At 44.2% G+C, this 13,634-nt stretch overlaps 1 protein-coding gene across 1 annotated transcript in view; it reads left to right on the forward strand.

Moving 5' to 3' along the window:
* Positions 1–5,149: 5,149 nt before the first annotated feature.
* The window catches only part of REEP5 (receptor accessory protein 5), a 29,611-nt gene continuing 21,126 nt past the window's right edge, over positions 5,150–13,634 (forward strand). Inside the window, exons 1-2 of the mRNA XM_089492222.1 lie at positions 5,150–5,375; positions 7,736–7,829. Of these exons, the coding sequence (XP_089348348.1) occupies positions 5,255–5,375; positions 7,736–7,829 (215 nt within the window). The 5' untranslated portion in view covers positions 5,150–5,254. The remainder of the gene's footprint in view (positions 5,376–7,735; positions 7,830–13,634) is intronic.

Genomic DNA, 13,634 nt, shown 5'->3' on the forward strand with positions numbered 1-13,634 from the left:
TCAGAGTCAGTGTAAGTCATGGGGGTGAAGCAACTGGGAAACTAGGAGTAGCCCCTGGACACTCCTACCACGACTGGATCCCAATTGGCCCAGGACCACACTGACTGTACGGCCCGCTCCCAAAGCAGACCGCCACCATGGTCCCCAATGGGCCTTTGGCAGGAGCAGTTTTTTGCAACTCCTTTTGCTGCCTTAGGCGACCTCAGAGCAGCTTTCAACCGCTTCAGGAGCATATGTCATCTGCATGCCATGCCCTTGAAGCAGCCACATGCCACTCCTTTTGGCCTGTCTGTTTTGGGCCAAAGTCTACTTGAGGCACACAGGATTCTCTATGGGATTTCCACAGGACTGTGGAAATATAATTATATTCTGCAAGTGCAATTAATTATGGAGTAAGCTAAAGATATCAGTCTGAATACCAAAGTTAGGATCGTCCAACCCATTGTATTTCCCATCACCATGTATGGATGTGAGAGCTGGACAGTGAAGAAAGCAGATAGAAAGAAAATAAACTCATTTGTAATGTCTTGGAGAAAAGTGCTAAGGTTACCATGGATGGCAAAAGGGACAAACAAATGGGTCTTAGAACAGACTGAGCCGTCTCTCAGGATGGCTAAATTAAGGTTTTCATATTTTAGCCACATCATGAGAAGAGGTAACTCACTGGAAAAGACAATAAATACTAGGAAAGGGAGGGCAGTAGAAAGAGAGGAAGACCACATACCAGATGGATAGACTCAATCAAGGAGGCCATGACCATGAACTTGCAGGACCTGAGCAGGGCAGTTAAGGGGGAGGGGGTATATTTTCTATATATAACCAGTTGGGGGGACTCATTTGAACTCAAGGGATAAATTCTACTTCAGAGGTTGTTATTATATGTTTTCAGGGTCCAGGTTCTTGTGGTGGTAAATGGATGGGAGCAAAAATGCCTACATGTTATAACTTGGAAATTTTTACTTCCAGTAGCAAACTTTTAGGAAAAACATTACAGCTTTTGAGAATGGGGCATAGGATGACATGTAAAAGCTGGGAAGCCATTAGACTGTGTTGCAATGAGGAAGGGGCCACAGCCACCTGGGGAAGCCAGAGAATAGCCATTTTTAATAAATAGTGGTACCTTCTTAACAGCACCAGCAAACTAATACCTGGATTCCAGTATGCAAAGAGATCTTGAAGCACCTTTGAAACTAACTGCTACAAGTTCCCTTTGCATACTGACTTCCAGACTAAGATGGCTGTGTCTTTGAATTCTACCTGGATTCCAGTTTTTCTTGTAGCCATCCAAATTGGCCATCATGCCATTGTGTGCAGTGTAAACAGGAAACAAGAGAGTTCTGTGTTGAGGCAAGAAAAAAATGCTGGTGGTAATGGATGTCTCCCCCCACCCCCATCAATGAAATACTAAAGTAGAAGCATACAGAGAGTAGATCAACAAATACAGCCCAATGACAGTGATGTCAGGCCTGGTGCTAAGTATCCTAGAGAAGGACTTTTCTCAAGCAGTTCACATGCAGTTAAGGAACGATGACTAGGCTAGGCTAGGCCCCACATTGTCTCCATGCACCATCACTGGACTGGATCCAAGCTAAGTCATGCTGAATAGGACCATTCAAATTAGTGGGACTTAGGTTATTATTTATTTAAAGCATTTACACCGCACCCTCCAGCCAAAAAAGTCTCCCAGCATGGCTTAGCAAAAGTAATTAGGGTGACACACCTTGCTTGTGGTTTAATCATCTAACTTAAATGTTTAGCATGCAATGAGTAGTGGTAGAGGACAGAGGAGGGGGAAAAGTTCAAGTTGCAGTCCCTATAATGACAAGCTGAGATAGAAATAACACAGCTGGGTTAAAGTTAACAGTGGACCACAGGCTATGGAACTGCAGAAGAGGCACTGGAGCAAGGGGTGGAAAAGATGGGCACGAAAGAGTGGCCTGAGTTCTCTCCAGATGGAAGCAGGTTGCTCCCAAGGCAGGCCATGGACACAGGGGCTGACTGGTGCCACCAGGAGTTGGACTATCCTGTCTCCTTTTTGCTCCGGTCCTAAGGACTGGATCACAGCTTTGGCACAGCTTCCAGCCACTTTGGGTGTGTGTGTCATTTAAACAGCATGCCTCCAAAACAACCAGAAGTCACTTCATTTGGCTCGTCTTTTCGGACTCCGTGTCTTCTTTCACTTCTTTCTTTTAGGCCTCAGGACTTTTTCAGTAGTGGCCCTAGACTTTGGCATTCTCTTCCTAGGGTAATCCCTTCCTTACTGTCCTTCCATCCCCAAGTAAAGACTTTTCTATTCTGACAGGCTTTTGAGAATTGAAGTTCTGTAAAGAAAGGAATTTGAGAGTATAATGTACTGTTTTAATTGTAGCATCTCTAATCAAATGCAGTGTCTATTGTGCTAGCCAAAGTCCATAGCAAAAAACATTTTTAAAAATACACAAAACATTTAAGATAAAAAAGTACAAGAGTACAAAAGACACTCCATCATTTAACATGTAGTTAAAGTTACTGCTAATATAAGGATAAAATTGTACCTTTAAAATGGTTTTTGACATTGTCAGTTGCATGCTTTAAACTGTTTTGGTGATTTTGAATGTTGCATTTTTTAATGTTTTAACTATACTGCACTTGTTTTAATTTGTAGGCTGCCTTGATTGCTAGTTTTGTGGGAAAGGCCATGTATAAATAAAGCAGCAGCAGCAGCTGCTGCTGGAATGGTTCCTCAATGGTGACTGGCTTATTCTATTGATTTCAATGTGGTGCATACACTTAAGCATGCCAATCTATTCTGGGGGCAGCCCATTGCAGTACTAAAGCGCAAGGTGCCCTAGCTGGTTCAGGGAGGGCTGTGCACTGTCTATACATTGCTCATCCTTCTAGCCAACCCCAATGTGTCCAGCACCACAAAGGAGCCAGGTCGTCCCATTTTGTGTGTCTTGAAAACAAAACAACATATCTGGGAACAGCTTTGCTTCTTTTCCTCTGACTGTGGGGATGGAGTACCTTCCTTCCTTCTTTGATCTGGGGCAACCATATACTAGAGGTGTGTTTTGCAGCTTAAATCTCAAGAGAGCAAAATCTGGAACCTCTGCACTTGTGTCAGACAGAACTAGAGAATTAATGGGTGTGACGAAGATCACACAGGCACAACCACTGAAGGCCAAGAGTGTAGGAAACATCCAAAAACACTAAATGGCTGATATATCTAAGTCAATCGATCTATAAAATCAACATCATCATCTTTCCTGCGGCTGCCACACCTGCCTCGATGTTTTGGATGATATTATAGGTGGTTATTGCTGGTTTGTTTCTGTAGAAACCTAACTTCAGAGAGATGAGGGACAGAGTGGCACAGTGACTCTGCAGACCAGGCTTTGATTCCCAGCTTAGCTGTGAAATCCACTGAGTGGAAGAGGGGTCCAGCACCATAAAGGGTCATGCAGTCTACCACTGCTCATCCTTCCAGCCAACCCCACCGTCTCCAGCACCACAAAGGAGCCAGGTAGCCCCAATGTATGTGTCTTGGAAACAACAGCGTTTCTAGGACCAGCACTGCTGGGTGACCTTGGGTAAGTCACACTTTCTCAGCCTCAAGGGAAGGTAGTGGCAACCCCCTTCTGAAGAAACCTGCCAAGAAAACCCCATGATAGGGTTGCTTCTGGGTCGCCATAAGTCAGAAAGGACTTCAAGGCACACAAGGACAAGAATATGACAAAGTGGAGAATCACACTGGAGTGTGGCTTTGGTGTGGCTTCCGGAGTCTTAGGACACATGCATCATTTAAACAGCATACCTCCAAAGTGACCCGAAGCAGCTTTATTTTGGCCTCTCTGTACGGGGCCTAAGCTGGTAATTTGACGGATCTTGTCTGGAAGGCCGTTCCAAAGTGGCCCTCTGGGAGGCTGCAGTTAATCTGGTCTTTAAAGGCCACAATAAATTCCTCCCAGAGGACCTGAGCTTGTGGGGTGAATTGTATGGAAGCAGGCGATCCCTCAAATAGGTTGGATCCAAGCCATGTAGGGCTTTAAAGGTAATAACCAACACTCTGTACTGCGCCCAGAAAATAATAGGCAGCCAGTGAAGTGATTTTAGGATAGGTGTTATCCGGTCACTCCTAGTTTTTCTGGTGACTAATCTGGCTGTCATATTTTGCACTAGTTGAAGTTTCCAGACTAGGTACAAGGGTAGCCCCACGTAGAGCGCATTACAGAAATCGAGTCGTGAAGTTACCAGTGCATGTACTAGAGTTTCTAGGTCCCTTACTTCCAGGAAAGGGTGCAGCTGGCGTATCAGCCGAAGCTGACAACAGGGTCGCCATGAGTTGAAAACGACTTGAAGGCACACAAGGACAACACCACTAGTACACAGGGCTGAGTCACACTCTCTCAGCCTCAGAGGAAGGCAGTGGCAAGCCCCCTCTGAAGAAAAATGCCAAGAAAATGCGATGACAGGGTTGGCTCAGGGTCTCCGTAAGTCAGAAAAGTCAGAGGAGATTTGCCACACAAGGGCAATATTGCCACTGCACAGGGCTGGGTCACAGTGTCTCAGCCTCAGAGGAAGGCAGTGGCAACTCCACTTTGAAGAAACCTGCCAAGAAAACCCCACCGTTTTGTAAGCCGCTCCGAGAGCCTTTGTGGCTGAAGAGTGGGGTATAAATACGCTAAATAGTAATAATAATAATAATAATAATAATGATGATGATGATGATGACAGGGTTGCCATAAGTCGGAAACAACTTGGAAGGCACACAAGGACCAAGGGGCAAGTCACACTCTCTCAGCCCCAGGGGAAGGCAGTGGCAAATCTCTTCTGAAGAAGCCTGCCAAGAAAACCCCATGAAGGGGTCGCCTCAGGGTGGCAAACACCCTGAAGGCACATAACAACAACCATCACGAGTACTACTAGTAGTAGTACTACTGGGCGCCATTTTGAGTCGCCCCTTCCTCCCTCCTTGTCGGGAGGCCAGAGCCAGGCCCCTGAGGACGGAGGAGGGGAGAGGGGCGCAGGGTGCGGCCTCCCTCCTCCATCTCCTTGCCCTGGGCGGCAGGGCCTGGCCTCGACGCCTCTCTCTCAGTGGCTGCCTTGTCTCTGACGCCCCTTCATTCCTCTGACGAGGGCGGCGGCTCCTCCTTTTCTCCTCCTCCTCCTTCTCTTCCCAGCCGAGCAGGCCTTGGCTTGGCTGCCTCGGGGCCTCTATTTCGCTTCCCCGTTGGAGCCAGGCAGGCAGGGCCCTCTCCCTCCCGCTCCCCCCGCCATGGCCGCCCTCTCCCTCAGGCAGCGCTTCCACAACTTCCTCCACGAGAAGAACTGCCTGACCAACATCTTGGAGAAGATCGAGGCCAAGACGGGCGTCAGCAGGACCTACGTCGCCCTCGGTGAGCCCCCCCCCCCCCGAGAGAGGGAAGGAGGCCATCGCCCCAGACTGTTATGGCCAGGTTTCTCCCATCAGCCCCATAGGGAGCCATTGGGGAAGACCTGGCCATAGGGAATGCTAGAATACTTGCCCATAATAGGGAACCATCGGGGAATACTTGCCCATAGGGAGTCCCTTATGGGTTCCTTTTTTGGTGCTGAATGTTCTAGCAACCCAGCCTCCATATCCTCTCTGGGCAAGCATTTCCCAAGGGTTGCCTATGGGCAAGTAGTATCCCTCAAGGGTTGCCTATGGGCAAGCATCCTCCAGTGGTTCTCTATGCCCTGGCTGGGATTCGAACCCAGGTCTCTAAAACCATTAGGGTGCATCTGCCTCTTCAACTGCCAGTGGCTCCAGGCTATGCAGTTCTCCGCTCTGGTGCCACGCAGAACCAACTCCGTTTCCCAGAATCCCACAGCCTGGGGTTATTGGCAGTTCAGTTGGTCTCAAAGCGGGTTATTTCTGCAGTGTGGATGCACCCCCTATGACTCTGGAGACCTGGGTTTGAATCCCAGCTGGGGCATGAGAGCCCCACCTTGGCCAGGTCACACTCCCTCAGAGGAAGGCTCTCTGGCAAGAAACCTTGCCATTAGTGGGAAAGATAAAAACACATTGCTAACTAGAAAGCGGTATCAGCAGGGCTAACCTGCCATGGATAGGGAAGGATTTCTGAAAACGAAGGGGAAGGGGTAAAAACAGCTTTGTGTGTGTGCGGCAGTACTTTATCATTGATTTTGTTTCTTTTATAGCATTTATTTATGCTCTTTATTTGGGTCTTGGAAGCTCAACATCTCCCAATGCTGGTGCAAATCCACATCCACAGCTCCCACTGTCAGGATGAGGCACTCACTCAGCTTTTCAGGTGGACCCATGAGGCAGCTGACTTGCATGGGAAGAAGGACTTGGTTCAGAGCCAGTCCTGGCACCCTGCCTCCTTGGTTGGATCCCTTGCTCTTTTTGGGGGGTTATGGGAGTGTGCGTTCCCTCCACCCAGCCGTTCTCCTTTTCCAGGGCATCTCCTCCATAGCAACCTTCTGTCCAGGAGGAATTCCAAAATGCCCTCCATTTTGAGCATGACTAAGAAGCATCGATTGATATTTATATGAGTGCTGTGAGCTTTTAGTTTGTCACGCCCTATATTTATCTCGAATATCCTACATTTTGTCCTCCTTTGCATCAATGACATCTGGTCACCTGGACCCTAATGGCACTCCTGCTGCCCAGAGCAGACGAACTGAAAGTCAGGAGCCTTACAAATCCTGTTGATTCGTCACAGGAACTTGCATTTTCCCCAAACTGTGCCCTTTAACAGATTTTGGACTTCAGCTCCCAGAAGCCTCAGCCATGTTGGCCAATAGTCTGGAATTCTGGGAGCTGAAGTTCAAGATCCCTTAAAGAGCACAGTTCAGGGACCAATGTGCTAGAGCTTTATAAATTTAACTGTCTGTTTAAATAACAAATCTCTGAAAACAGTAGAAAAAAATCTGGCTTCCTTTAGTAAAATATTTTATACATATAAAAAACCCAAATCCTGTTGATGCAGTGGGTTGGGACAGGGACTTGGATGTAAGTCTCTGGGCCTCAGCACCTGTCTCTCTCTTTCTTGCCCACCATTTATGGGAGAGGAGCACATGGGCAGTGTGCCCTCGAAGGAGAAGGAGTGTGGTGCCTTGGGCCCTGGGATTGAATATCCCACAAGCAGAAACAGCAGCAGCAAATGGGCCTGGTTGCTCTCTGGTTACAATAACCAGCTCCTTTTCTCTCCTCCTTCACTTTTAAAGGACTCCTCATAAGACATGTTGTCAAAAACAGCATCTTTTTTGAAGGGGGTCTTGTTAGATGAGGGCCCCAGTGGCAGAGAGGGGAAATTAACCCTGTTTCAGTGGTTTTGGGGAGATCTCCAATGTTTTCAGTGAATCTGGGAGAAGGGGAGGAGAGAAACAAAGAGAGTTTAGTTACTCCCACAAAAGGGGAATTGCCTAGCTGACGTGTCTGGGCCGAACACTGAAGCCTCCCTGGCCTCCCCTCTTTGACATGTACCCCTTCAGTCTTACAGGTTAAGTTTAGTTTCCATTCCCTCCCCCCTCCCCCCAAACTTGTTATTCAAGAATGCAGGCAGGATGTGGCGCTTGGATCCGCTTTCGTTCCAGGCGACTGGAGTTGAGGTTGAGCCCTGTGGCAAGGATTTGCCAAGTTTCCTTCTGCTTCTGCCATGAAGAAAGTGTTTCTGCTTTGTATAACTACGTAGAACTTTCCAGTGTATGTGGTTGTTTTTTACAGGCCTCCCCTCCCCACTGATGTACTTTCTGTTTTCTCTCTCAGCCATTTTTGCTATTCTGGCCATCTATCTGGTGATCGGTTATGGAGCATCCCTGCTTTGCAACTTGATCGGGTTTGCTTATCCTGCATACGTATCGTAAGTATCCTCTTGCTGCATGCTGGGAGCTGCTCTTGAAATGAGTAACTTGGGAGTGGGTAAGCAGCATGCTATGGATATGTTATTTATTTTTGTAGCTGGCAAACCACATCATCTGTAATGGACTGGGACTCCATTTTGCCGTTATTGTTCAGGCAGTATCTGAATTTGCAACATGACTTTTCTGTATAGCTGGCAGTGGGTGGGTGGGGGCAACTACTTCTCACTCAGTAGCTAGATTATAATGCTAAATGTGATGCTTTTCCTTTGCACAGTGCTACAAAGTCAGAACTCATTGTAAGTTAATGAGCAGGCAGACAGATTGTGGATTTGTGGTGAGAGGTTCTCATGACATCTCTGGGTTAGAAATCTTTGCTGTCACAAAGCTTTTAGGAAGGTTACTTTGGCAATATCTCTTCTGATGAAATTGTTGGCATTATTCCCTGAAACACTGATGATGTCACTTTGAAATAGTTTGGCAGATATTTTAACAAGTGTGTAGGCCGGCGTGTGTTTGGAGGTCAGGCTTGATTTAGCCAAATTTAAGTACATTTAGGCTTCATTTTTGAGTGGGACACTTACATGTGTGACACTTGCATCTGCCTTGTTCCCCTTCTTTGCTGGTTGCATATAAAAATTTAAAACATATAAGAAAAGAGTGGCTTGCTGGATGTAGAAATACTGGACTCTTTTTTTCTCATGGGAACATGACTAATGGGAGAAAGTTGGTACAGCTGGTATGGATTAGGCTGAGAGCCACACCTTAATGTAATACAAAAAAAAAAGCTGCAATTCTGCTGGGAGGATTTTGTTGTGAAATGAGCCTTGCATTGCATAAGAATGAGAATTATATATGTGAAAATGTCCTACCAAGATGGATAGTAACAGAGCATTAGTTCTGTGTTTGTATTACCCATCCTCCTATTATGAACAGTCCTGCACATATTCCTAAGCACCTCTGTAGATCAAAAAAACATAGAATCATCCAGTCAGTAGGAAAGTAATCTCGTCCAACCCTCTGCCAGTCTACTTTTGTATTCCTTGACAACTGGAGCATCAAGGCAAAAGTTGTCCATGTGGAATTGCCAGCCCAGATGAAACACTGTGGCTGGAGCTTTTCTGTTACCTGATGTCCCTTCTAAGACAACTTAAGCTCTTCATAGTCTGTTGTGAGTCACAGAGTGTTGAGATGTTAGTTCATGTTCCTGTGTAAATTTACCCCATGCACCATAGAGAATGTGTAATTACCAATTCCATCAGGTACAGGCTGATTTGTTACAGATAATAATTGGAGTTATGATTTTTCAGGTGTAGATATAAAGCTGTCTTAGCAAACAGTCACTGAGATACAGCTATCCAGGTGGCTGAACAATAGTGTGTGTTTCCTATGGTGAAAGTTTCTATGAGTTAAGGGTAAAAAGAAGTGTTGTGATCCATAACTGAAACACAGGACATCTTTTTCTTTGCTTAAAAGAGATGATAGGAAGGCAGTGAAATACCTTGGGAAGGGGGAGATTTGTTCCTTTTATCCTACACTATTTCTTGCATGACTGTAAAACTGCCACAGCAGGAAGGGGAAGATAGGTACAATCTGAGTCTTTATATCCTACCATCCTGCACACCCAGAATATTAGCCACTTTCCTATTGATTTCCATTAAAGAAATGGCACATGTGAAAGGATTCAACTCTTCCTTCCTCTAGCATTATAATCTATCCAGATCCCCACCCCAGCTGCTTTTATTCAGGGGAAAAGTTATCAAGAAATCCAGTCATAGATCTTCCATCTCAAAGTCAAGTTTGCTGCTAAAGAGGGTATTAATAGGGTATCTCCTGCAAATGTACCCATGTGTGTTTGTAGCTATCCATTACAGTGGCATCTTCACATCTTGTAGTTTGCCTGCCTCTTGTGTGTATTTTCATTCCCCATAGACATTCTCAACATCTTTACTGAATATGGCTGTTTCACATATAACTAGCATGATCTGATGTCCTAGAGTTTTCATATTGCTTTAAATGCAAGGTTTCATGCTTTCAGCTGCCAGTTGTCAAGTCCTCTGTCCATCAGTGCATAAATAAAACTATGAGCACTGTCACAGAATTGCATTTCTCTCTTTCTGTCACTGTATTGCCATATATGTTTCTTAGCATATAATACAATGTTGATTGAGCAGTGGTGTGTATACAGCAAACCAGAAAATGATTCTCTCTTCTTCCCTCTTCAAAATGTTCCACGTCTCTATCTTCTTTGGCATGGTATCACTTCTTCCAAAGCTGCTCCCATTATGTGTTTTCATGAGTCTACCATTTTAAAATGTTTGCATGCAACATTGGTTTGTATGTGTTCCTGGCATTATGCCATTGGGTCGGTTTAATAAAAGTAGCAATATGCTTCCCTTATGAACAGCAACAAAACCCCATTGTTTAAAAGGTTGAAGACACACACTGGTAATAGTGCAGTTCTTTGTGTTTAGTCAGAAATAAGCCTCATTGGATTCAGTGGGATTTATTCCCAGGAAGGTATGTATAGGATTAAAGGGAAAATGACAAACAGGATGCAAAATGAGATGAGGACAAGCTATGGTAAATAGTGGTAAATTTTAAAGTATGGACTCTCAACCGGATGGTCTCTATAGCAACATCCAGAAGGGAGGTCCAGTGATGATTGCATTTTTATTGACATTATTAAATGCATGCATGTTTGCGCACGCGCACACACTTAGCAGTTTTCATCTCTATGAGGAGCAGGGTTTTTGTAAAGCAAATAAGTCCTGCTGACTAGACCAATCCCCACACCCTACTTTGGATTAAAATAGAAGTCATTCATAACAAATGGCAATGTGGTGCAGTGGTGTGAGTGTTGAACTAGGACTCTGGAAGACCAGGATTTGAATTCCCACTGAGCCATAGAAGCCCATTAGCCATTGGGCAAGTCATACTCTCAGGACCTTAGAGAAAGGCAGTGGAGTACCTCCTTGGAATACATCTTGTCATGAAAACTCTATGATAATGTCACTGTGAGTCAAAGTCATCTTGAAGGCATATAACAGCGACAGTGAACTCATAACAATGAATGCTTCTGGGGAAACAACATTCCCTTTACCTAGCGTGGGTATTGCAGCTAAACCCACAGGAGACAAAGTCCCAGCGGAACTGTCCACTGATATCATACTTCTTGCTAAGCCCCTGTGCCACAACAAACTACAGTTCCCAGAATCGTATAGCACTGAGCCATGGCCGTTAAAGTGGTGCCAAACTGGATTATTTCTGTAGTGCAGATACAGCCTCAGTCTCTAACAGCAAACTTGAATGTGGGCCTACAAATTCTTAAGTGAGTTGTGGGAGGGACATCATCCTGTGTCACTGGGTCTTAAATTGACTCATAGCTTGAATCCTCCAGGATAAGAAATCTGAATAACCAAGCCCATCTCTTGAATGAGCAAAGGTGTTTCATTGCATATTTTCTTCAGATACCTTCCTTAACAGGCTGACAGTTCTAAAACTGCAGTGAGTACAGTAAATATACTGCATGTTAGAATAACTATAGGAAGATGTATATGTGTATAAACCTCCTATAAACTCATTCATTAAGGGGGGAGTTTCCACACTTAAAGATGTGTATTTAATTCTTCATAGCAGTTTGGTGCATGTTGGACTATGTTTTCTATTATCCTCAGCTGCAGACCCCAGTTGACTTTCCCTGTGTGTGAGTGGCTCTTCATAGGAAAAAAAATCCCTACTGCAGAGGGACTGTCCATGCTATTCCCAGGTCCTTCCTGAAAATACAAATCATAATTTGGGCTTCCCACATAGTGTTTAGTATAGTAGTCTGGGGAATTTAAACTTTTTTGTTAGACTGGGTGGGATGAGAGCCAAAAGAATGCAGTCAAACATTAGTTTCAAGTAAAGATGTTTCCACATTCACAATTGCCATTCTGTGCAACAGCAGTGTGTCTCCTTGCTTTGAAGTAGCAACGGAGGACCAAAACTTTGACTGAAGGCCTTTTATATCTTATTTGAGGCATACGTGTTCTTGTTCACATTTGCTAACTGCAGTCAATGTGCTAATAAGGATTAATGAGAAGGATTAAAAATTTATTGTGACCCATGTTTTCACATATGAGAGCCAACTTCATATTGTAAAGAAGTATTTGCAGTTCAGTATCTCTTATCCCTTTCCCCCTTGTCCTAAATAAAATTCATTCATAGACTCTGTGCTCCTAGGTTCTCTGTTTAAACTCTCCCCTAAACTAAACATGTTAGAAGTTGCTGAATCTTGCTTTGTAATGCGGTCTTTTGTATTTCTTTCCAAACCATGGGATGGGAGTGAGAATGCATATTCAAGTGCTGAAAACTGTTTGAAGAGCATACATTGAGTCACTGTATTTATTCCCTCCCCTTGGGCATTTTATCTTTTGGGTTTGAATAGCTGTTTGTATTTTGTGGTTAGTAACTCACATTTCCTGTAGCAGCTCAGTAGACTCTGGGTACAGTCAGAATTTACATTAGCGGTAACCAAATGATACTCACAGGAAGAACTGCACAGAAAGCAGAGGAAAAAGAGAATCTCTTCCATATGGTGATCAGTTAATCCTGATTTATTCAGTATTGTTTCAGTGAAGGTATGATACAGCTGGGAGAAATGAATGAGTAAAAATTATGCCTGAGATCTTAGATAGAGGAGATGGGGTGTAAGATTATGCTTATGGAGTTACATGATGATTGTGCACCAGTTAACTGCAATACAACACAAGTGAATTTTCACACAAATACACATCTGCATGCATAATACACAGTGGTACCACATACTCAGTGGCACCATATGTGCAACTCTACTTCCATAATCTGTCAAATTGCTTCTGAAGTGGAATGTATTCATGCCTAAGTCATTAACAGGGTGCCAGACTATATTTCTGACCACCCATATAAATCCAATGATAGGCTTCCATGCGTAGTACTGATACTATCCATGCAAAATAACTGTGATGCATATGCAGCAGAAATATGAACACGTATTATATTTTAAACCCCGATGCATAAGTGTGACAAATCCATATATCTGTTCCTCCAGCACTACTAGATAGCTCTAGCTATAAGACACTTTTACTGCATTTATCTCAGATAAATGTAGTTCACTGTCTGGGGGAAAAAGGAGTTTGTAGATGGGCTGATCGTCATCAACAAAACAGTGTGGCACTGCAGTCCTGATCAACTACCCACTTGCCTTTTCAAAAGAACAAACAGACAAACAGGCCATTCAGTTGTATGCCTCAAGGACTTCATCTAGTTTCGATCTCATATATTTAGGCTGGCTGTCATTGCTGGGATATTACCTGTGTTGAATTGTGCATGATGACCTATCATTATTATGAGAACATGTTCAGGCTACAAGTCTTGCCCTAGGAAAAATGGGCAACATTCATACCAATAGAAGGAAAGGAAAGAACAACAAGGTTAATATAATAGTGAGGTCTTAATTGCAAACTAGAAAGTAGGAGTTTGCTGTTTAAATGTCTGCACAATAAACTGCAGGAACTTGGCCTTCAAAATGTCAAGATGATTCCTTCCTTAAAATATGAACCTGTGTTTTCCAAAACATTTTAGGGTTTTTTTAAGGCCTTAAATCGTCCATACGGATAATTCTGGTTATTTTTAGGGCCCACAGGTTTCAGTCCTTGTTTCTTTTTAACCAAACAATTTTAATGATGATTCATTTGAGAGTCTGACACCAAATACTTTTAAACTGATGATGTAAACAGCCAGTTACAGCATTGCAGCATTACTTGGAGTTACACAGCAGATGTGTG

This window comes from Sceloporus occidentalis, unplaced genomic scaffold (assembly GCF_023333645.1).
Source record: "Sceloporus occidentalis isolate IW3139 unplaced genomic scaffold, rSceOcc1.0.p SCAF_1, whole genome shotgun sequence".
Lineage (NCBI taxonomy): Eukaryota > Metazoa > Chordata > Lepidosauria > Squamata > Phrynosomatidae > Sceloporus > Sceloporus occidentalis.